General features: G+C 45.7%; 6 protein-coding genes across 6 annotated transcripts; 5 read left to right on the top strand and 1 right to left on the bottom strand.

The window, feature by feature from the left end:
* Positions 1–1,136: 1,136 nt before the first annotated feature.
* On the bottom strand, positions 1,137–3,675 carry I203_107554 (E1-like protein-activating enzyme Gsa7p/Apg7p; the record flags this gene model as incomplete). The annotated part of the gene is made up of 11 exons (XM_019145631.1): positions 1,137–1,298; positions 1,372–1,528; positions 1,577–1,692; positions 1,742–2,056; positions 2,108–2,266; positions 2,323–2,467; positions 2,521–2,798; positions 2,859–3,011; positions 3,062–3,229; positions 3,271–3,382; positions 3,431–3,675. 11 exons carry the CDS (start codon positions 3,673–3,675, stop codon positions 1,137–1,139), a joined length of 2,010 nt encoding a protein of 669 aa, XP_019005450.1.
* Positions 3,676–4,190: 515 nt separating this feature from the next.
* Positions 4,191–8,646, top strand: I203_107553 (uncharacterized protein; the record flags this gene model as incomplete). The annotated part of the gene is made up of 14 exons (XM_065518213.1): positions 4,191–4,219; positions 4,307–4,324; positions 4,382–4,627; positions 4,686–5,214; positions 5,258–5,812; positions 5,864–6,210; positions 6,266–6,439; positions 6,488–6,611; positions 6,655–6,795; positions 6,849–7,034; positions 7,097–7,669; positions 7,752–8,255; positions 8,305–8,474; positions 8,541–8,646. The coding sequence occupies 14 exons, from the start codon at positions 4,191–4,193 to the stop codon at positions 8,644–8,646; spliced, it is 3,702 nt and encodes a 1,233-aa protein (XP_065372943.1).
* Positions 8,647–9,201: 555 nt separating this feature from the next.
* Positions 9,202–11,711, top strand: I203_107552 (uncharacterized protein; the record flags this gene model as incomplete). The annotated part of the gene is made up of 9 exons (XM_065518212.1): positions 9,202–9,519; positions 9,613–9,864; positions 9,949–10,281; positions 10,334–10,629; positions 10,686–10,968; positions 11,026–11,125; positions 11,178–11,512; positions 11,559–11,627; positions 11,688–11,711. The coding sequence occupies 9 exons, from the start codon at positions 9,202–9,204 to the stop codon at positions 11,709–11,711; spliced, it is 2,010 nt and encodes a 669-aa protein (XP_065372942.1).
* Positions 11,712–12,197: 486 nt separating this feature from the next.
* On the top strand, positions 12,198–14,450 carry I203_107551 (uncharacterized protein; the record flags this gene model as incomplete). The annotated part of the gene is made up of 8 exons (XM_019145628.1): positions 12,198–12,352; positions 12,405–12,831; positions 12,900–13,092; positions 13,150–13,244; positions 13,294–13,438; positions 13,488–14,044; positions 14,113–14,243; positions 14,306–14,450. 8 exons carry the CDS (start codon positions 12,198–12,200, stop codon positions 14,448–14,450), a joined length of 1,848 nt encoding a protein of 615 aa, XP_019005447.1.
* Positions 14,451–14,941: 491 nt separating this feature from the next.
* Positions 14,942–18,479, top strand: I203_107550 (uncharacterized protein; the record flags this gene model as incomplete). The annotated part of the gene is made up of 7 exons (XM_065518211.1): positions 14,942–15,116; positions 15,195–15,218; positions 15,281–15,551; positions 15,620–16,739; positions 16,817–17,018; positions 17,073–18,043; positions 18,147–18,479. The coding sequence occupies 7 exons, from the start codon at positions 14,942–14,944 to the stop codon at positions 18,477–18,479; spliced, it is 3,096 nt and encodes a 1,031-aa protein (XP_065372941.1).
* A 2,155-nt stretch (positions 18,480–20,634) lies between these two features.
* Positions 20,635–23,642, top strand: I203_107549 (uncharacterized protein; the record flags this gene model as incomplete). Its single annotated transcript, XM_019145626.1, has 6 exons — positions 20,635–20,907; positions 20,988–21,057; positions 21,134–21,296; positions 21,359–23,095; positions 23,245–23,456; positions 23,533–23,642. The coding sequence occupies 6 exons, from the start codon at positions 20,635–20,637 to the stop codon at positions 23,640–23,642; spliced, it is 2,565 nt and encodes an 854-aa protein (XP_019005445.1).
* Positions 23,643–24,205: the final 563 nt, after the last annotated feature.

The raw sequence follows: 24,205 nt of genomic DNA, 5'->3' as shown, positions 1-24,205 counted from the left end.
CGGCATTGCGGCTTCGAGTCTCTGCATCACACGTCGATTAGTAATGATTGCATCCTCCGCCACGGTGACCTTTACCCAACGGCAAAAACGAACAGCACTATGCATTGATATCTTCCTAGGTATCCTCCTACCCATCATAGTAATGGCTCTTCACTACACAGTTCAGCCGCACAGATTTGATATCTACGAAGGTTATGGATGCCAAGTATCTACATGGCCAAGTATTCCTTCTATTTTCGCAGTCAGTTGGTGGCCCGTTTTGTTATCACTCACTGCTGCTGTTTACGGAGGTAAGTTGCCTTTCGAGATGTCCGCATAACGAAGCTCATATTCTCACATTGCAGTCATTGCCATCAAGTTCTTTCTTTCCCGTCGACTTCAGTTCCAGACTCTTCTCCGATCGTCAAGAAGCGGACTCGATAACCGGCACTACGTGCGTCTCATGGCACTTGCCAGTGTCGACATACTTCTCGGCCTTCCACTCACTGTATTTTCCCTATCCCAAACCATAATCAAGCGTCAGCCATACGAGTCATGGGCGGTAGTGCACTACGACTGGTCTCGAGTCGATCAGTACCATGCTTATCAGATTTTCAACACCGCTGGAAACACAGCGGCAGTTGTATTGCCTAGATGGCATCCTCCGCTGCTATCAATCATATTCTTCCTTTTCTTCGGAGTATCGATTGATTCCATCAATGAGTATTGTCGCTGGATAAGCTGGTTCAAGTCCAAACTTCCCCAAGGGTTGGTGCGATCTAGCGAGTCGTGGGTCGTTTTCTTTATCGCCAGATTCGTAAAGCTGATCGTTTATAACTTCAACAGGCTACCAATTTTCGTACCAAAGCTCGGGTCTACCGTAGCCGTTCCAATTGGTGGAGACTGGAAAGCGCCTTCGACTCCTGAAGAACGTGGCATCGATGAGACCCAGAGCGGCAAACATATGAGAGGAAGTCAGTCTGGTGCCATCGATGGTGTGACTGTTGCTGTTCGCGTAGAACGCGAGGTGGTGTAACAGAAGAACGTGAATCGTCTGAAAAGACTTAGCTTCTTCGGATAAATGAATATATCTCATAGATCATCACGATTTCCTTGATGTACAATGTCTTTATGCATGTAGTGATCGCTATTGCGCATCAAACTTCGCTACCGCTATCGTCTGACCAATCAATACTATCGAAAGCTTCCTCGCTTTGAATGTGTAACTGATCTAGTCCTGTGACTTGCTCCAAAAGCTCAGCTCGTGCGAAAACTTCTAAGAGCCATTTTGCTCCACCTTGTCGATATGCGTCGAGAACCTGATACGACTTTGTTAGCTTCTGTGAAGCAAGAGCGAGCGAGCTTGCTTTTCAACGAGTGGTAACGACTTACAAGAGGACTACAAGCTGTGCACTGATTATAAGCAGGACCGCGGATGATCATCGTTTTCCATTGGCTCAGTATGCCGCGAATTTGATGAGGGACAGGACCAAGGGCAGCCTCGTCCTCACCGGCAGGTACGGCAGGTTCGTAAGCTGGCGCTTGCGCTCTATCTCTTCACATTCAGCCTGATATTCACTTTCGCGATTCTACTCACTTTAGAGGATGTTGCAACAATGATATTAATAGCTCCGTTGCGGTGGCCGCAGCCAGAGGCGCTGCACCTGGTCTTGTGACCGTACACATCTGATCCAGAGTTCTATCAGTCAAAGACTGCAATGACAATCAGCTTGATGTTTAAACTTAGAAATACGATACTCACATCAGTCGGAGCCACCACATCATTACAGTAATAGCAGCCTAATTGTTCTGCATCGCCATCGCCGTTGACAACACCGTGCCTCATTACAAGATAGGTATCAAAGCCCAAGGCTGCGTTGATCACTATCTTGCTCTGATTCATGCTGATGAGGGTTGGAAGCCACCGCGATTCTCTCGAGTCCATCAACAGGAAGATCACATCATGCTGACTGATGAGTTCTTCCAACTTTCGTATATCTTCGCATGCAGCTGCTGAGGCAGAGGGAGGAATGGGGTGCCCAGGCATGGGAATGGTGATTGAATGGCCGGTCGCGATCTGACTTATATCAGCGACTGCTTCATTTCGCAAGATAATGTCACAACTCACTATACCAGGGAAAATCTCGGTGAGCCTCTCAGCAGCGCAGACTGCTTTCGATCGACCGCCATTCAGACAGTCCTCAAAGCGAAAAAGAGGTTGTCGGACAGGATTAGAGAAGGACACTCTAGCGGAATCGACAAACGTGATATTTCGTACTCCCCATGCCTACCATGTCACCATCAGCCGATCGACCAGTACACATATGACCTGTAACGGCATACCATCAGATTTCGCGCGACATAACAGCCCAACGTTCCTGCACCTAACAGCAAGCATTTCGTACGGGCAATTGCCTCAAGATCTAAGCCAGGAGCAATCCTCCACTTCATCAACTTTAAGTTAAGATCAACAGCTTGTTCGGCAAGTCTAACCACGAGAAGTCAGATTCGACCGCTACGCAATGACCAAGAATGACTTACTGCACTGGATTCATCATGGGTCCCAGATCTGCTATTCGACTTGCTAGCTTTCCCTCTTTTGTCCTCTCCCACCCTACTGAAGATACTTGATTATCAGGGGATCCTTGCTGCTCTCGAGGTAGCGTGACAACAGCCTGTCTGCTCGCTCGGCCCTGCCGCAGACAAAATACCATGACCTTTGTAGTCCCGTAAACTTGATTGAGATAGTGCAGAATGTTTCGTAAAGGCCACCCGGGATTTGTATCGGACGAGGATGGATCGTGGAAAGCTACTGTAATCTGCGTTGGAGGTAAGTGTCATTCGCTGCAGATGAAGTAAGGCGTACAAGTAAGGCGTACCTGGGAGGTTACAACGTCCGAATAAAAGGTCTGGTATCTGGGTAACGGTGCAATCGAACGGGATCCGGGTATCCCCTTTACCAGAAACGCTTCAAATTTGCGATTCTCTGTCGAAGACAGTTGGGCTTCGAGTTGTCGGAGTTCTCTCAAATCCTAAGACAACTTGATTAGAACGTGATTCCGAATGAAATCAACGGACTCACAGTCTCCTGGACCGGAGTCAAAACTTCCTGGTTCATACGCCATGCTGGTGAGCTGACAAAGGCTGGGAAAGCAAACCAGTAATGAAAAATATATTTCTTGAGATCGGCAAATGTGACCAGAAGAAAGGGGTTGATGAGGGGCTGGTCCGACTTGAACGACCCGACGATCTGACCTGAGTCAGCGATGAAACACGTCGGCCGCTATTTACCTTAGCCACCACTTGATTGAAGATCTCCTTTTTAGTTTCTGTCTTCCGAAACTCCTCAATGGTGTTAAAATTCTTGAGGATACCTGTGACCGGAATCGACGCAGCGGGAATACTGATCCATGAGAGTCAGCGCTGCTCTGAATGATTCAATCTCACCCACCTTTCCGAGCTCTCCCCAAAAGCATTACCTCCGACACTTATATTCCCATCGATACCCACATATGTGGGACCGCCAGTTGATGAGGTATTCGAATGGTCCTCCACCTGTTTACCCTCTTCCAACCACCCTGTGATTTGTTGGTCATCGTCATTCAAGCGAGCTTTGTCCAATTTATGGGTGGTAAGAGCGGTCCAAAAGGCGGGTGTGGGCTGGGAGTTGAGGGGTGTGAATTGGAGTGTGGTCATCTGTCGAGTGTGTGGGATTGGTAGACCGATGTATTTATGGAGATGAGTTATATGTGGGAGGATGTTGTGTTAGTGGTATGCGATGAGAACGCACAGCGTGTTTCATGTACAACACTCTGGTACGAGTACAGTGGGAGGTGAGTATCTAGGTTATCTATGGGAGGATGTGGAGACCCCGCAGTGGCCAACAATAACAAACAGGTAACTTGGAACCACCACCACCCAATTAGGCGCACGATGACTACACGATGGTCTTGTTCGTGATCCACTTTACTCTGTACGAAGTACATTACGATTCATCGACACGGATAAGCAGCTTAAACTGCTGCCATCAACATCAACACCATTGACACTCACTCCAACACAGTTTCAACTGCTCCGTTGGCCACAGTACCACTCACCTCACCTTGCCTCCTTCGTCTGGCTGCCAACACATCTCTTACCGAGATTATGTGTTGATCCGAAAGTGAACGGCTACTTTGACAATTGGACATACCAATACAGAGTCGCAAGTCATGGTCGCAGATCGGAATGTATGTCTCGAGTAAGTTATAGTCTTCCTTAGGCCACCTTGACATGACAGAACCTCATGAGCCATACCTTGTGCTGATATACCATGTGGAATATGTAGCTACACCATCCGAGTTGCGTGAGTTTTATTCCTGCTTAAATAGGGTTGTCTCTTGGTGCTCATCGGTTGCCGCAGCTACCTCCAGGCCCTCCTTGACAGACGATCTGAGGCTGCTGCTACCAAGGAAGAAGAGGCATCTCCCCCGTTACCTACAAATCACGCCGCTTCCTCTCGCAGATCTCATGATGGATCGTTCTTGGCAACGTTTGACCTCGGATCGCTGATGGGGAAGGATTCGTCAAAGTCGCCAAAATATCCTGAAAAGCTCCTCAAATTCTTCGATAGCTCGCTGCAGAGGATAGCCATGGGTCAAGAGCCAAAGTAAGTCAGTTCATGAGACCAGCCCCGGACATTGCCTGATTAATCAACACTTGTTTAGATATTCGAATCAAAGGTTTCGACGCACGGTGGCAAGATTTTGGTCATCGACTTGGCCCGACAAGACTTTTCAACGTCAGATGAAGGAATCACGGAAGATTGAGGATCTCATCTTGGCTTTCGTCACCACATCGACGAAGACATTGCAGAAGGATGAAGAGTTGGTGGACGGTGCCTGGAAGTCAGAACTCAGCTTGCAAGTCTCTCTCTTTTTGGATCTTCTATATGACTGCCTGATCTCCCTTGGACCGCTCTCTCCTGAACTGGCCTCCCGTTTACAATCTTATCGCAACCGATTAAAAGCTCAGGACGCTACTGCCAAGACAGACACGGGTGCAGAGGATCGATCAAAAGAAAGGAACGATCCGGATGGCCTAAGTGTCTTGAGAAAGGAGAATGGGAATAGTTTGATGGGGCCATTACTCGATATAGTAGCAACTCTCTTCCATCTTCAAAGGGAGGATCTTCAGCGTATCATCACGGACGGAGAGACTATTTGTACGGAGCAGGCTGCATTAGACGATCTTAAGGTATGTCCTCGAATATCTGAAAGAGGCTTATGAAAATCTGCAGAAATGTCTGAAATCACTCAATACCGACACACCATACCTCTACTCACCTTACGATTTCGCTGACCCTGGTTGTTGGAATTCATGGCGTACCAGCGAGGTATCGGCTCTCTCACAGCTAATGCTGAGCATGATGCAATCGAATCCTTCTCTTCAGCAGACTGCGGATCGCCAATCACCATCAGACTTGCCATTTCAATTGGATACACTCAATTTAGATCCAGGAGAATACCACTTCGTTTACATACCCCCAAACCCGAAAGCTACATACTGCGAGCTGTTGGATAGATGCCTAAATCACGATTTGGAACTACTAAAATCACTCCCCGAAGACGAGGATGTCTCTTTAGGGATCTTGTCACACGAGCATGTCAATTTGCTCCAGGTGTGTGCTGCTAGATGGAGACTCCTTTCATCATTCCGAACATGTGCGTTTTTGTCCGCCATTGTCGATCGATATCAGCAAGGAGACGTACCCTCGGCATGCGTACATGAGGCACAGGCAATGGTGAAAAGATTACAGACAGATTTCCCTGCTTCGGCATGGCCGAAACCAGATGTGAGTGCAACATTACAGTCGAACTGGCAACGGTCTCTGACAATTGAGTAGAAGGAATTGCTTGATCGGACCATACATCGCCGAAACGATTGCTTCTTGCAAGCTGTCGAAACGGCTCTTCATTGCTCCAAAGGCTATCACTCGGAAGAGTTCCTTGAAGCTGTGGAAGATTGGGATTTACTCAATGTGTCAGAAGAGCAGCAGCGTCATTTGTCTACCATCACAACCGAAATTCTGGATAGCGTCAAATCCCAAGCTTTCAACTCCTACATTGATCATGCCTCTAAACTTCTAGATCAAGAGGGCTCGAAGACTAGCGCGTTTGCGCTCCAGCTAGGATCATGGATAGAGAAAGAAGCCAAAAAACTCGATAAACGGTTCGCCGCCCCTATAAGCAGGTCAGTATTTCTTGGGCACCATCCCACCAATGCAGCTAACGACGATTGCACTTAGTGAAATCGATATTGTGCCCCTCGTACTTCAACAACAGTTGACGTTGTGGTTCCGAGACCTCGAGGATACTATTCTTGCGCAATCGCCCAACAACCTTCGCTTGAATATGGAGGAGATGTTTGTGTTGTATCGAAAATCTTGCAAATTGAGCGATATGGGAAACGCATTTCTGAAGTTAGTTTCAATGAAATAACTTTTCACCTCGCTGACGAACTTATATAGAGACATGAAATACGTTCTCCGGTTCCCTTTGCCGCCTTTGTTCACTGGCCTAGTGAACATATGGTTGGAAGAAACGGCGTTAAAAACGAAAGGTTGGTCCGATCAGGCTTTGGCGGTAGACAGTGTGAGTCGCGTTCCGCGCGCCGATCTTAGCTGACCCAGAGCAGTTTGAACCGACTTCCCCAAATGGACCGTCATCTTCTGTGACCGATCTATTTGACTCCTTCAGGAGTGCGGTACACTTCCTCATGGGTCTAAATTGGCCAGACGAGCAGCAGTTAGCAGGATTCGCCACCCGCTTGGCCAAGGTACGTCTTTGTCTGTACGAAGAAAATGTCCGTTGGCTGATAAAGTATGACAGATCATCAGTTTCTCCGTCAACGACTATTGTCAAAAGATAGAGCAATTATTCGCCCAAGACATGCGCCAAGGTGAAACAGTATCCACAGCCGCCAAACAGAAAGCGTGGCTAGACAAAGCTAAAGCAACGCTCGCATCTCTGCAAGGCGAGCGAAAATTGCAAGCGTTCTTCAACTTCACGCCGCAGGTTTGTTGTGGATCTCTTGATTGCCTGTACAATTTGCCCAATGCTGATTGCATGTGTTGTAGTCTTGTGTAAAACTCAACAACATCGAAGCGGCTCGTCAACAGTTGGATCAGCTATACGACCAAATGAGGGTTGATGACCTATCAGCTTACGATGTAGCCGGAGGATCTGTTCAGAGCGGTTATCAGGCTTACTTGTTCACTGTGAAGATTGTTCTGGCTGAAGGACTCACGCTCGAAAGTAACAATAAGTCACCGGACAGCTTCGTCATACTGAGCGACGAACATGGTAATCGGTACGCCAAAACCCGGACGATCTATGATGATACAGACCCTCGATGGGACGAAAGCTTTGATATTCCCGTCAAAGGCAGCGCTTGGTTCATGGCAACAGTTCGCCATCGTAATATCACCGGCAAACATGATCTTTTAGGAAGGTCGTATCTTCGTCTCGACCCTTCTCAGCATGGGGATCTGCTCTCGAAGGACGTCTTACTGCCTCTGGATACAAGGGGTCATCTGTTGATGCGAGTCGCAATGGAAGGAGAAAGAGATGATATCCAATATCATTTCGGTCGAGCGTTCAGATGGCTCAAGCGCACAGAGTCTGACATGGTACGGACATTTGTGGACAAGGTGAGTGAATTGAATTAAGACAATCCGCTTACGATAGATGATTCCGGTCCTACGGCACACGCTGTCCCGAGCTTCCATCAAGTTGGTTATTAAACCGACCATCAACGGGCCAATCGATTACAATGAGGCTCTCGGAAAGATCTCCGCGGCGTACAGGTCTGCCATGGGCTCTACGGAATATACTATCCCGCCGACAAAGGAAGAGAAGTACCGAGGTCCCACCGACGCTGACATCGAAACGGCGATACATCCGCTCTTCGATTATTTGGACACCAATAATCATACGCTTGCGTCGTCATTATCGCACGATGCCATGCAAATGGTCATGGCCAAATTGTGGAAACAGATTTTGATGACAATCGAAGCCCTCATAGTGCCGCCATTATCAGACAAACCTTCTCGAATGAGAGCCCTAGGAGATGGCGAACTAGATATCGCTCTGAAGTGGTTGAAATTCCTCCGAGACTTTTTCTATGTCGGTGGAGATGCTAGTGGGGTTCCATTGAGCACATTGCAAAATGCCAAATTCAATGAAATATTGTCTGTCAGGATATATTACGATTGGAACACTGACGATCTTATGGAGGTCAGTCCTTTGTCTGTTCTGGCATTATTTTGCTGACAGACTGCTGCAGGAATGTATTCGAGGGTTCCAATCGACCTTGAAGTATCGAGCCACCAAGCCTAGCAAGTCATTATTGTCGCAGCGGAATCTCGGTACTATACGTGCCAGGAAAAGTGCCAAACGAGCTTTACCCAACTCTAGCAGCAACACCGAAATGATCATGCGGATTTTACGAATGAGGTAAGTTCGTGATGCATCTCATCAATCATCCCGAGTGTATGACAACTTACATCTGAAGTTGCTTAGGCAAGGAACACAAGAGTTCCTGGCTCAGCAACTGCAGACTATATCGGTTGTAAAATTAGAGAATCCCAAGAAGAGTCGAAATAGCCAATCTAGATTGGTCAGGTGATGATTTGGATAATGAGGAAGTGTTCGAGATCATCTAGGATCAAATGCCAAATCAACACGTTTGTACAATAATTGATAGATGCAGTCTACATCTGTCCATGCTTTATATCCTATACTCTTATATATACATATATAATAATGATGATGTAAGTTTTGTAACAGATATTATACCTGATGAAATTGAATCAACGATGCGTACCCACTGAGTCCGTTTGACGCGTCTTGGTCTTATGCACTCACTCCACCACTCGATATTATAGCACCCATCTCACACTCACACTCACACACTCACGCACAGACAACCCATACCGTATGACATCGTGTTGTATTGTATATACAACACATCGTACACCATACACCTACACCACCTCCCTTTGCGCTGGAAGCATTCGTTTCACACATCCTCCCTCATCACTGAACAGAATCATCATCATCCCTCCATCCACCTACCCGCTCGACATCGTCAGTCCAACGTCACCGAGTATCTACTGGACATCCCTAGTCAACACCGTTTGGACGGGTAACACAGTCTAGAACTGCCCTTCAATCGATCACCATGTCTTACAACCTCGCTTCATTGACTCCCTCTCGACCAGCTCCCACACCACCTGCCAGTGGCAATCCAAACAGACCATCCCATCCGCACTCACACTCATCCCAGCCAAAGTCCAGCTTTTCTTCTACCTCATACGCCTCGTCATTTCCCACCATCAGCCCCACTTCCGCTCTTTCCGTGACCCGTCAGGATAGTGGTAGGAATGAAGCCGTCAGAGCTGGTCTTGCCAGCATCAAGGAAGAAGGTCTGCGGGCATTCATGTGGAGCAAAAGGTGGCTCGTCCTGGGCGGTACGGACTTGAGCATCTTCAAGAATGAGGTAAGTTAAGATTCTCCTTTTCTTGGGATCAATGACCTCAATCCCCCTCATGTTATCCATGCTGACATGTCTGCGTCGAATGTGTCTTGTCAGCAATCATCATCCCCTGTCTTTATCTTACCCTTGTCAGATATCCAAGATGTTCAGCGAGTCGACATGAAACCGTTCTGCATCGAGCTTGAAACTAAGGATAAGCTGCTCTATTTTGCGTTCCGTTCGGATGACGAAGTCTACGCGTGGATGGACGATATATACAATCGCTCTCCATTGATGGGCGTTTCGGGTCCCACCAACTTCGTCCATCAGGTACATGTTGGCTTTGATCCTATCTCAGGTGGATTTACTGTGGGTCTTCCCTTTTCGGTTTTTTTTTTTTTTTTTTGGATTTCTGGATTCGATGTGAAGCTTACCAGACACATATACCTACAGGGATTACCTCCTCAATGGTCCAAGCTGCTTACATCATCAGCGATTACCAAAGAAGAGGCAGCTCGACATCCAGAGGCCGTTCTCGATGTCCTGCAATTCTACACCCAACAGCAAATGGGTCAAAGTGCTGGCGATTATCAACAATCACCACTACCGACTTTGCCTGCGCAGTCACGAACCGCCAGTGCAGCCGCAACTCGCTTCGAGGGTGTGGGTCTGGGTGGGCAACAACCACAACGAGATAGAGATGCGTTGGCAAAAACCGAAGCATCTTATATCAGTTCTAAGCCAGCACCATCTCCCGCAATCTCGACTCCCGATAACCGTGATCTAGTAGGTGTACCATTTTGAGACTGATAAAACATATCGCTGAGATGTCTCTTAGGTCCGTCCCTTGGTCGCTGAAAGAAAGGCACCGCCACCCCCTCGCACTGCTGGACCGTCTCGGCCTCTGGAGCCGAAAATAGACAGAAAGGTTCCTGCGAAACCTGATGTCAAGCAAGATTCCGAACCCAAAGCTCTACCTTCTACGACACCTATACAAGCCCAAACATCTACGAGCCGACCGGAGAGGAGAATCAGCACGATGAACGAGGCTCAAATAATGGAGAAACTTCGATCCGTGGTTAGCGCCGACGATCCAGCTCAGCTGTATTCGAAGATCAAGAAGGTCGGCCAAGGGTATGTGTTCAACCTTCTGGATGTCATTCCCTGCTGACTGGTGACCCTCTCAATAGAGCGTCGGGGATGGTGTTTGTAGCCAAAGCACTCACAACTGGCAAGAAGGTGGCTATCAAGCAGATGGATTTGCAACAGCAACCTCGCAAAGAACTCATAGTCAACGAAATAATTGTCATGAAGGAATCCCAACACCCCAATGTAGTCAACTTCCTTGATGCTTTCCTTGTCCGTAATTCGGAGTTATGGGTGGTCATGGAATATATGGAAGGAGGCGCGCTAACGGACGTTATCGAAAACAACAAATTGACCGAAGAACAAATAGCTGCGATTTGTTTAGAGGTAAGTCTTTCCACAATGCTAACGAGATAAGCAGCCTTTGTTGACTGGCTTGTGAAGACTTGTCGCGGTCTGCAACACTTACACTCCAGATCTATCATCCATCGAGATATCAAGTCTGATAATCTACTTATGAATGCACAAGGTCAAGTCAAAATCAGTAAGTGCTCATACAATGCTCAACGGCGCTGGGGCTGATAGTTTCTTCACAGCCGATTTTGGTTTTTGCGCTAAACTAACGGAGCAAAAATCAAAACGGGCGACCATGGTCGGGACACCGTATTGGATGGCGCCTGAGGTGGTAAAACAGAAAGAGTACGGTGCTAAGGTTGATATATGGTCGCTCGGTATCATGGCTATCGAGATGATCGAGAATGAACCACCTTATCTGGACGAAGAGCCTCTCAAGGCACTTTACTTGATAGCCACGAACGGAACTCCGACTTTGAAAAATCCAGAACGACTCAGTCAAGATCTCAAACACTTCTTGAGTGTGTGTTTATGTGTCGATGTCTCATTCAGAGCCACGTCTACGGAGTTGCTGAAGGTGAGCGAGGGATCATGGGCCATGACATTTGCTGACGACTTTGTAGCACGAATTTTTACAACTCGCTTGCCCAATAAGAGATCTGGCTCCTCTGCTGAAATTCAAGCAAGCCACAGTAAGTTCCAGCTCTATCGGCCGAGATCACGTTTCTGATATGTCTTTGATGTAGTGATAGGTTAATCCTGAAGGTAACCAATGAACATCACACCTGGTCCCCAGACCGCATGCATTTTGATGAGATACGGATCCAAGTGGTAGAGCTGTTGCCCCCGATAGTCATGCATCCCACCTGATTTGTTTGGTTCCGATTGCACTCTCTTTGTACTGCGACGCGTTTTACAGAATGTCGATAATGAAAAATTGCCATTCCTGGAAAAAGAGAGGAATAGATTAGTAGTCCACGTGTATGCCAAATAGTAAACAACTACTCTTTCCACCTTTCTTTTTCAACCTTCCAACCCTGTTTTTTTCTTGTGCTACGCTGCTTTCAGACTGTAGTCGATACTGTCATTGAATGAGTGACAATCCTGGTCAATATCCTACACGGAAGTTCATTCTGCCCCATTCGGCTACAGCGACATCTCTTCACGTACTCCACAAGGCTCAAATACAGTAGTTCAACGTTGCTATAAGGCGCTTACAACAAACCTCCCCAGCTTATTGGATAACATTCATATGCCAAAAGATGAGCGGTTCTGGCCATCACTCGTCCCGTCGATCGACTCTTGCTAGTCGACCGGCCGATCTTAGAGATTCCAGATCGAGTACTATTGGAGGAACTGGAGGAGATGGAGGTTTCATGGGCCGAACCCCACAAACCACAAAAAATATGCCTAGCAGGTAAGAATCCGATTTCCGCCCTTTGTGAACCTGCCCTGATATTTTGTCAAAGTGTCAGAAGGAACTCTGTCTTCGCATCTACCGGACGATCACGAGCGTCTATGGCACCTGGAATGTATACAAATCTCGCTTTCAGAGATCCTCGACCTATTCGTGACAAAGGATTTCAGTCTGACTGTATGAGGAATGTGAATGAATTCCTTGTATCAGCTCGATATCCTGCCCCTATCTCTTCAAAAACCCTAGTTTCTCCAACCGCCAAAGAATTTCAATCGATCTTCCGCTTTCTCATTGATACTCTTGTCGAACAGGGTACGGGTTGGAGCAAGAAATTCGAGGACGATGCTTTGATGATACTTAAGGATTTAAAATACCCTGGTATGGATACCATCAGCAAAACTGCATTCACGGCACCAGGTGCTCCACAATCTTGGTTCGGGATGTTAGGCATGTTGAATTGGCTCGTTGAACTATGCAAGGTGAGTACGTATATGGTCGTGGAACCAGGAGCCTATAGCTATTTCCAAGAGACTAACGATCTGTCAAGGCGCATGAAAACTGGAACGACGGTCACTGTATCTCGGATCCAATCCTATCGGCCCCCCATTTATTACCCTTGGATCATCCCCATTTAGAGGACCGTTTACTTTGGGATTTCGCTTCCAGAACGTACGATCAATGGTTCGATGGTGGCGCTGAAGAGTTCCCCGAAGCTGAACACGAATTGGAGTTGATGTATGGTATGTGCTGTATTCCGCTTCCACTTCTTTCCAGTTGATTGCTGACTCGTGCTCTAGATCGAATGGCAATGACGGCTGTAAGGGAAAGCGATAAGCTAGAAGCGACATTCACGAAACGCAATCTCGAACTTCAACAATTACATGTGCAAGAGGTGAGGATTGCCTTTGTCGCCTCCAACTGCGCTTATGTCCTCTTCATAGCCACCGTTGAAGAAGTTTGAAGATGAGTATCTCCAGCTCATGGAAGACAAGACCAAGTTCATTGCCTTTATCGAGCTCAATAAACAAAAAGCCGAGAAGACACGACAAGCTATTCTGAAGATTCGAGATGCGATATCCGGTCAAAGTATGTGATTCTCAATGCTGTGCGCTGAATAACAGCTGATATCACTCAGATCAAGATTTGACTGGTCAACGTTTGGAGCTATCTTCCATTGAGACAGCCGTAGCTGCTCAGAACCTTACCCCAGACGAGGTCAACCGCATGAACCATGAACGAGAATCCTTGAGCCGCGGTCTTGATGACTTACGCACGAAAATTGTGGAAGCAAGTCAAATGGCTTATGATCAGGAGATGCTGGTAACTAAGTCAATGGACCGATTCGAGACGCTTCTTGCCGACTACACGGCTTCCTGCCATCAGATTGGTCTTTTGACTCGTTCAGCGGATCTAACTGGACAATTGGACTACAAAATCGAAGTCGATCTAGGTGTGGAAGACCTGGAAGACTTGAGGACCTCTGGAATTCATATGCGTAGTACAGTATGGCAAGGTCTACAAAACCTGCGTGAACGATACCGGCAAGAGCTTATCGATCTTAGCGATAACAGGATCGCTTTGGAAGATTACTGTGATAGATTGGGGCAACAAGTGGAGGGCCAGACAGAAGAGGTCAGAACTTTGGAAGTCAAATTGAAAATGATAAATGACCAAGCAGAGCTGGCCCAGAATGTGAGTAGTTTTTTTTTCACCTCTCCAGCTACTCAGGCATCACAAATGACTGATGTCAAAGTGAGTAGAAGCTGAACACGGAAAATACGGTCACCAACAAGACCATATTCAAGTTGGAGAATGATGTCACAGCCATGATGGCTGCCACTCAGCAAGGAGTCTTGGTATCTCAGTCGCAACTTGAAAGTACAAGAATAGCGTGAGTACTTACAGCTTCAGTAAAAAGGCCATAGCTGACTCTCGATCAATTATGTTGTTTAGGTACACCGAGCTTCGCCACAAAGCGACTATACTCCATGACAGTCTAGTAGCGCAGATCGGAAGTCATATTGATATGATCATCAAAGCTAAAGAGCATAGCGCGAATAGTCTTAGGAGTATCAAAACTTTGGCTGAAACTCAGTGATTCCTTTGTTGTCTTATATGATTGATTGATTTGGCTCTGATCTGTTTGAGTGACGAATACGCTGGTGAACGTGATTCAATAATGTATAGTATCAGTAGAATATATTCGAGTAGAATGTTACGAACATTTCATGGTTTGGCTCGAAGTAGATTGTATAGATTGTATAGATTGTACAGTAGTAGTGTAGTAGTTAGTGTACAGTATCTTTTGATAATTCTGGATATTGAATACCAGTTGATCAATTTGTGACAAATGTGTCGAGCGAGTTACGCGCAGACCAAACACGCACGATGAATAACATCCTATTATCCTATCACCATTTCATCCTATCATCACCATACAGTACATACATCACACGATGCACCTTTTGGGTGCACAGACATCAACATCAACATCAACATCAACATCAACACTACTCTCACCATCTATCTCATGAACGACTCATGTGGTCCACCATCTCACATTCCTCATCATATAAATAGAAAAAGTAGATGGCGCGTCCTCTCCTCAATATCGATTACCCCTCTGTAGAGGAACGTATCGCCGACTCGACAGAATCATGGATCAAAGATCTCAAGTCTCTCTTCGAGAATGCCAAAGATAGATTTGGGGATGTCTGTTGGGAGAGTGAGGATCTATCACTGAAGAAGATATGGGGTCATAAAGGTGAGCAGCAATCAATCATCACTGCCTGTCTAATCGATCTTCGCAAGGTGACCATTGGGCTAAGTTGAAATGTTATAGCGATCATATACTCTCGTGCTCCAAGTAAGTCATCATATCGCGAATAACGGATGACTATAAGCTGATAGATCTGTGACTGGATATAGAAGCATTCAAAGAACGTTATTTCAAAATAAGATCGAACAGTAATGAGACCAACTCCAGATTGCTATCACCAGCTTTACTGCCAACCAGAAGTACCTCTCGACCCACTTCACCATCATCCAATTATTTCTTACAACCTCACTCATGCAACCCATCTTCCTCGCAATTATCATTGCTCACTAACAATAGTGAAGGAACACTCAGACCAGGTGGTGAAGATGTTCTGCAGCTCCAGAGCGAAGAGATACCGGAGTTGTTCCTCACTCAACTCGAGTAAGTTCACCTTTCCTCTCACATTTCAACATACACATTTCTGACGTTGTTCCTTTTCTCTATGATAGATGGCTATACACCGGTGAAGGTCTGGGTGATGTAGTCCATTGGATTGATACCGAGCCCGAGTCCAACAACTCTTCTTCCAAACCTCTCCGTCCATCTTCTTCCACCAATGGTGATCTGAAAGAACGTCGCGAGAGACTAGGTCAAGATCTAACCTACATGTGGAGAAGCAAGCTCTATGCGGATGTTCGTATTCATCTCGACCATTCTATCTCTTCTCCCAGCGGCGGTGACAATACAGATGATTCAGATGGATCTTCAGTAGATTCACTCTCTTCTACAGCTGTATTCACATCTCATAAATTCATCTTATCTTCCAGATCACCTTATTTCGCTTCTGCTTTATTCAATCATTCATCGTTCCTCCCATCTACCACCACCACTGGCGATATTCATCTACCTACTCCTCCTTTCACACCGGCATCACTTCATTTCTGTCTGGGATACATCTACGCTGGCCATTTAGATTTCTCCAATAGGACTTTCGACCTTACTACCTCATTTGCAATCCACAGAGCAGCGGCTTACCTCCAATTAGACTCGCTTGTGGCCGAGATTGAAAGTAGGATCGTACATAATTTCGCCCACGGACTAGATTGGGATACATGTAGATGCAAGAAATGTTTGGTCAGAATACCGAGGATATGGAAATTCGCCATGTCACCGGACGTAGCTGCCATCACATTAGAACATCGAGCTAAAATATATCTGACTAGAAGTTGGACAGAAAGTTGGTCTAGTAGTAAAGAGATTGGTCTATGTGATTCCTCGGAAAGAGATAGATTGACGAAAAGCGTACAAGAAAATATACATCCTCATAATTTGATTTCAACTTTTCAAGCTATAAACAATATAAGGAATAAATTGAATAATGCGCTGAGAACGAGAATCGGTGGAAAGCTGGATTGGATATCGAATGTGGAGGAAATGGTAAATCAAGTGGAAATCATAGCTTCAAGATTACTAATAGATCATTTCTCAGCGGTGGTGGATGGTAGGGAATTTGGAGGATTGGTTAATGATACTTCGTTTAACCTCGATACGCTGGAATATGTATTGGACAAGGTGACAGAGCAAGTTGGATCCGGAGAAGGATATAGGGAAGCTCCACTAATCTATCAAGTGAGAGCCTGTCCTCCCACTTTGTCTTCGATGATAAGTGTGGGGTCTGGTCATGCTGATAGTAATGTTGCAAATAGAGCCTCGTCACATTCTCAACATTCAAGAGCGAGAATGGTAACTCCCTTCAACCCCGTAACGCACCTGGCTCGAGAAGTCAAGTTATAATCAACAATGCTAGAAGCAAAATCCTGTCTCATATAAATCGACGGTGGATGCAGATTAGGGAGGTGGATGGGTTTAGGAATATCGAACCGGCAATACTCAGAGAGCTCAGCGATGGTAAGTCACACTTGACCCTACGGTGGGGTCAGGCTGATGGTAGTCACAATGCAGAGATAGACGTCCCCCTCCATGATCTAATAGGCAATATCAACCTCCCCTTCCCTCCTCGTGCTAACGGAGTCGGCAACACGACCAAAACTACTTCAAGTCGATCTAAAGCTAGTACCGCCGCAGCCGATCGATTCACCTCGCAAACTCTACCTCAACTCCAGCCCCATACCAACGGATTGAAGAGACTCCGACTACATAGCTCGGTCTCGACTTCATCTTCTACTGGAAGTCTCAGTCGAGCATCCAGGTTTAGTCTAGACAATAGGCCGGAAAGATCTAGTCCTAGCATATCATCTACACGGACGATCAATCAAAATGCCTCAACTACCTCGCTAAGCTCACAACGCAGACCCATCGCAAGTCGAAAAGTTGGTGAACCAGCGACGACATCGACAACATCAAGATTGGCAAATCCTCCACCACCTTTGACTGACTCCCATTCGACGAATACCAATCCACCTACCACCGCCGGAGGTAATCATCCCGCTCCTCTCACACCGAAGATCACATCTCCCAGATCGGTAGCTTCATCCAAGAGATCAGCGGTCACTAGTATCGGTTATAAACCTTCACCATCTATATCAAGTTTGAGAAAGGAATCTCCCAGCACATCCTCGCTTTCTCCATTACCTACTAAATCATCTACCTCCACGATGGTCAGACCTAGGATATCTAATATATCGCCTAGGACTCGTGTGGATTCTCAGCCTACTAAAACATCAGGGGTGGATCGTGATACACGCGCTGTCCGTCCAACACAACTGAAACCGAAGACGAATGCTCCCTCACTCAATAACGAACCTCCACTTGCTTCCCCTACTCCCCAGGCTAGGTCCACAGGCAAGCCATGGACTGGGCCTGGTGTCGTGTTGAACATAGGTATACCATGTATCGTGTCTCACCTGCATCCGAATGGGAGATCGAGGTTGAGGTTTCAGGCCTGTATAAGGTATATAGGACATATGGACAAGGTAAGTTAACTTTCCTACATCACCATCTCCTTCCCATCTGTTGATTGGCCGAACGGAGTGGAAGAAGTTATGCTTATCAATATAATATGATGGGTTTCTGTAGTCTAAAGGCCCATGGATCGGTATTGAAGGAAATGATATCTCCAAATTGGGTATCAAAACTTTAAAAGATGGTAGTCAAGATGGTATCAGTTATTTTACTATATCAGAACCTAAAATGGATGAAAATGAGAGATCAAGCTCAAGATCTAAAATTGGAAATACGACGATGTCAACTTTGAGAACTAGGAAGACTTCTTCGCTGATCGATCATCGACATCCGAGATTTTTACAAGGTAAAGACAAAGCGAAAACCTCGGGTAGAGATCAGTCGATGGAAGTGTTGTTTGTTAGACCTGCTGAAGTTGTATTTATCATGACTTCGGATCAAACATGATAAGTTCCAGCGATGGCGGTTCAGTACCAATCACAGAATTGATCAAATGGTTTTAGATACTTCGATTTGTAGATTAAGACGAAGGATTCATACGAATATTTACGAATTTATGATTTTTCTTTTCCTGCTTTTATACTGTATAATATGATTTTTTTCTAGATTGACAAGAGATTCTCTTATACTACCTGCATATTCAGTATACCTTGTTTATATATGATGCAATGCGATCGTATCCTTGACAATGAACAAATTATCAGAATTTTGCAATCATCAGTACTTTGGATTGGATCAGTAATACGTCAGATGCCGTGTATGGTGCGATCTGACGCAACAGATTCTCTGATATATCCCATATTTCATGTTCCATATTCAATCGTTCAAAACCAAGTGTATCATCTCATCTCATCTCGATAGATATATGAACCTGTACAAAAGAGATGGAAATGCCATAAGAGAATAGAGGGGAAGGTCGGTGGGTGGGTGAGGGAGATTCTCTTAGAGGTTGAGCTTGGTTCGTCGCCAGTGTCTTCTTTTGGCGTTGTACTATTACATTACAAAGAAGCGGAGTCAGCCTTTATTCTATATCTGTGCACAATGATATTGAACTAATTCGATCTGATAATCGAGATCAAATTCGAGAGGTCCGATTGAAGATGGGTAAGGTGGAATGGAATGGAATGGGAAAGATGAACATTCAACTAACTTGGATGGTGTCTATTCAAACGAAAATATATCAAATCAGCTACATGTTCTTTTTTCTTATCATGTGGAAAAAGATGCAAGACTCACTGTCAGTCTTAAGACGGAACCATTGGGGGATAGGTCGGTTTTGTCGAGCCTTCTTGGCGAGCTTTTGCTTAATGATGAAAGTTTTTTGGGAAGGCTACGTAAGTCAAAGGGAATTTACGATGTCAGTATGCGTGGAGAGAAATGAAGTAATGGGTAGGAAGGACGAGTAAGGAAGAAGGATATGGGTTTCTTTTCTATTCTGATCTGTTCCAACATTGATTGAATGGTGAAGTCGTGGTGTTACAGTGAGATTGAGAGTATGTTGATGAGGGGAAGCAGTTTGTTGGTAGTAGGTAAGGGAATTATTTGATGATCCAAATTTGATCCAATGCGATCCATCCGCCTTTAAAACGATCGCTTCTGCTATCCTTCTACTAACGTTGAGATACCCTGTATCGATCCATTGTCGTTCTGCTGGTCACTCTTCTCCACCACCATGCTCTGCATCCTTTATCTTGCCATTACTCCTGTTGTTCTACCATTTATTTCCAGATTCTAAACCGTCCACATGAAGATCATTCAACCGTAGATCCACATTTTTCTTCCTTCTAAAGCCCAATAATCCCATATAGTACTTCCTTCCGCATGTGATGTTGATGAGGGCGAATCAAGGGGAACATAGAAGGGCGACTCACCATTTTGATTAGCTTGGCTCTTTCACGACTTGATGGCTGAAGAAAGAAGAAGAGCTACAAACCTATGTTGTTTGATGATTGAAGATTTGTCCAAATCCTGCTACGGTGCTGCTATTGTGCTACAGCGACAACGCAAATCGTTGGTGTGCAGTGACAAAGTAACAAAGTGGCAGTTTCGTCTTTTCCCTTCCACATGGTCATAACGCCGATATCCCCTTCCTCGGGGATAGGAAGATGTGGCACCACCAAGCTTGCCCTGGCCCCACACGTGCGACCATGTGGCGGTGGGATGATGATATATGTTCAGTTCCAGTCCGGCTTGAATTGTGAACGGAATCGGATTGTCTTACGAGACACAGACTTTATGAGTAATAGCACATGAAAACTGAATTAGGTAATGTTCACAGCTCTTGTAGGCCCCCTTAACGTTATTTCCTCAATCCTACTTCCTCGACTACGTTAACCACAATGGAAATCAAAAACCGGTAGAGTTGGACTAGTAGATCGTATCACTTGTCAATTCTTAGGTTTTCACTGTCGCATCGCCGCATTGTACTCCCCACGACCAACATCAACATCATCGGTTGAAAGTGAACTTTGGCCACCGAATAACCGACCAACCGACCAAAGAACAGCTCATAACAAAAACAAAAGTATAAACAGGTCAACGACATTCCTTAGTCATCACTCACTCAAATCATCTTGACCGATACCGTACGAAGGAAAATCCAATGACAATGTCCTACCATCCTTATTCTTATTCACAACCACCAGACCACCAACAAGTGATGATGTCGGGTGAATCGTCAATATCGCCTGATCCATCTCAAACCACTCTATCATCAGGATCAGGATCAGCATCGGCATCGGGTATAGGTAAATGGAATAACAATTCAACAACAGGTCATGGACATGGACAGAAATCAGCTCCTGTCAAAGCGGCCTGTCTTAGCTGTAGGAATAAAAAAGCGAAATGTGATGGTCAACAACCCGTTTGCGGGCAGGTGAGTTAATATTAACCTTACCATTGTTTTAGTTTCACCCTTTTGGCCTAGCTGATCATATGTACTTATTGGTATTGTAGTGCGCAAGGAAGAATTTGGAATGCGTCTTTGTGAAATCACGAAGAGGTGGTGCAAGGAAGAGACGTCCAGGTGAGTGATGTGTAGCTTGATCTCCTACTGTGCCTGCTGGATTATAGGTTGACATTCTTCCTGCGCGATCGTACAGCCATTCCACCTACCGCTTTATCTGAGTTCTTAAAGAAGTTAGATACGCTCTTGATGGCACCTGGTCTGGATCATGGACCTTCACGGGACTCTGAAGAAGGTCAGATTGATCCCAATGAGGATACGACGAACATCGTCAGACGATTTACAAGCCGTGAAGAAGTGTAAGTCAATCCCGCTCTTAACCCAGTTCGGACCAACTCAACTCATATTTTCGTTTACACAGATTCGAAAGCTATTACACCGATGTACACCCCTTCGTCACGGTGATGCCGCCACGTACCCTCCTCAGGACGATCTTGCCTACTCTTCTACCCGACTCGCCATTCCTTCTTGCCGTTCAGACCATCCTCGTCCTTGCTCCTCATGCCAACGATCCCAATCCTACCTCCACTCGTTCCAAACGATTACGTCAAGCTGCGTCCGTATCATTTGCCGAGCAGACCATGGCTTTGGTAGATTCCATGGTATCCAATGATCAACTCAATCTAGAGTGTGTACAGGCAACAGCTATAATCGCATTATGGGAATGGTCATCTCAAGGAAGTGTAAATAGGAACAGAGAACGTTCTACGCAAGCTATCCAGCTAGCTATGCAATTGGGTTTAAACGAATTAGATAAATACTCTTCGAGCTCCGTACCGGTCGGACCTAACGAGAATGGGAAAACGGTCGAAGGTGAGGATTGGAGGAAAGATATGGCCAGAAGAACATGGTGGACCACCTTCGTTTCGCAATTGACCGCAGCGCTGGTATCGGGCAATCAACCTATAGTAGGACCAGATGATCCTAGAATACACGTTGATTATCCTGTATGTTCGGCGATCGATCATTCTTGGTCGAATTTCTTGGAGACTGTGAAATCGACCATCAGGGTGTTCGACTTGGTCATGTCCGTCTATTTCCCTCAACTCCCATCGAACGGTATCGAGAACTCTACAACTTCAGCAGCCGGATTATTTAGTGCCAGCGATAACAGTCTTGTTCAAGGGACCCAAGAAGAAGAAGCTCGACAGAAAATGTATGACGTCGATAAACAGATTATGGACCTGATCAAAAAAGCTGAAGAGACCGCTGTGATTGATTTAGTCCCTGGTGCAGAAGAGGAAGTAGCTAGGAATCAACAGCTTCAAGCTAGACTGGGATTGGCGGTGTTACATATCCATATACATAGGTGGCAAGCTTTCCCCGAAGTTTCCCTGTTCAGTAAGAAGATCTGTGGATTACCTCAAGCTCCGGAATTTGCGGATGAAGGGAACAGTGGCATGGCTACACCCGAATATCAATATTCAGATCAACAACAGTTTGATAGTTCGATGCCAAGTGGAGGTATCCAAAACTCAAGCTATCACGATACCAACCAATCTTACAATGGTTATGTCGATCCATCTGCTACGCAATACGATCCATCGATGTATCATTCAGCTGGGTTTGACGGTCAACCATTTCAACCACAGTATCAACAGCAGCAGAATGGATGGGGAAATTCATTTGATCCTAACGAAGTGTACGGATACGGTATAGAAGATATGTGGGCGCCCGAGACTTACCCTGAGAACTTGCCTGCACCGTGGTTCACCCATCCTGGCGGAGCAGCACAGTTGTATGCCCCTACTCAACAAGAACCTATCCACTATCCCGAGATCATCCCTGGAGCGTCCATCGCACATATCCCCACACCTCCTTCGACCTTCCAGAGATCCAGCGTGACTCCCTCAGATGATGGCGCTGGCGATAGAAGGAGAGTATCGACCGATTCTTCCATATCCCCTGCGGCAAATAAACTCCACAAGGCTTGGGGTGTTGACGAAAAAGCGGATAAAGTCCTGCCGCCACCTGCATTGCAGCAACTGGAAGTTTTCCCTCCCGGGATCAGTCTGGCTAGATGTGCCACTGCTGCACATACGATTGTAAGGTTGGAGGTACTACATCGATCGGCGGTGATAGCGATGTGGGATGGACCGTGAGTTGGATTTTGCACGCAATATTAAACATTTTTATTCCATTCTCGATATCATACGATTTTCTCATCCGCTTTCAAAGTTCTGCGTTCTTTTTCTTACTTTATCCTGCGCCTGATCTGGTACTGACATACGGTCATATATTACATAGCCCCAAATGGCCTCCATTCTGTTCGTGTGGTCTCGTCACGGGCGCCTACGCCTTCTTGTTACTAGCTCTAGCCGTCCAAGCCGAGAATACTTTCAGTGGATATACTAATTCCCGATCAGAGGAAGTGGAAGCGCTCTTGACGAACGTCAAAGTCATTTTGGCAGGGTTGGAAGCTTATGGAACTATGTGGGCTGGGATTGATGCGATGGCTGGTGAGTACTCCCCCAGCTAAAGGATATCCTTCGATCCTTACTTGTATTTTTCTAATCTACCTCATCATTGCTGTAGGCGAAGTCAGAGCTGCCCTCGAAGCTGCTACGAGATTGCCTTTCGAAGTTTCGGCTCAGATCGAAAGCGCCACTGCTTCGCCGAGTACTCAAGGTGGGACGCAGGAGTAGGTAGCTGGCTGTGGGCGTATACACAGCAACAAGATCGTTGTACAAGTTTTCCACTTGAGAGATGATATGAACCTTATTTACTACTTGTTATTTGTATAGAACATAGAAAAGAAAAAAGTTTGGTTGTTTTGATACTATATCAAATAAGCAGAGGAAGAGAGAAGCATTGGAAATTGTATTTACCAAAGTCAAAATCATTGGAATTTCTGAATCTATTATATTCCATTTTATCTCATTTGATCGTTCATTCCAAGGTACAGAATAGTAATCTAGAAAATATAGTTATTTATACAGTATCATTATTCTGTGTTACAAGAAATAATATGTATAGTGATTTGTCAGAATTGATTGAGTCGTCCCTATTCACATTATGATAATTTATGTGATCATGCTCATATCGTACGTTGTCATGGTTCTTTACTAGGACAACACCAAGTCATGATCACCTGTAACCATACTCGAATTCATCTATCGTTAATCAGTCCAAAAAGATTGTTCGCAGTATATCACTAGTATATCCTGAGATGAATCACGTCTCCATTCTTAAAATATTATCATATATA

This window comes from Kwoniella mangroviensis, chromosome 2 (assembly GCF_000507465.2).
Source record: "Kwoniella mangroviensis CBS 8507 chromosome 2, whole genome shotgun sequence".
In the NCBI taxonomy this organism is placed as follows: domain Eukaryota; kingdom Fungi; phylum Basidiomycota; class Tremellomycetes; order Tremellales; family Cryptococcaceae; genus Kwoniella; species Kwoniella mangrovensis.
This window is presented reverse-complemented; position numbering and strand designations above follow the sequence as displayed.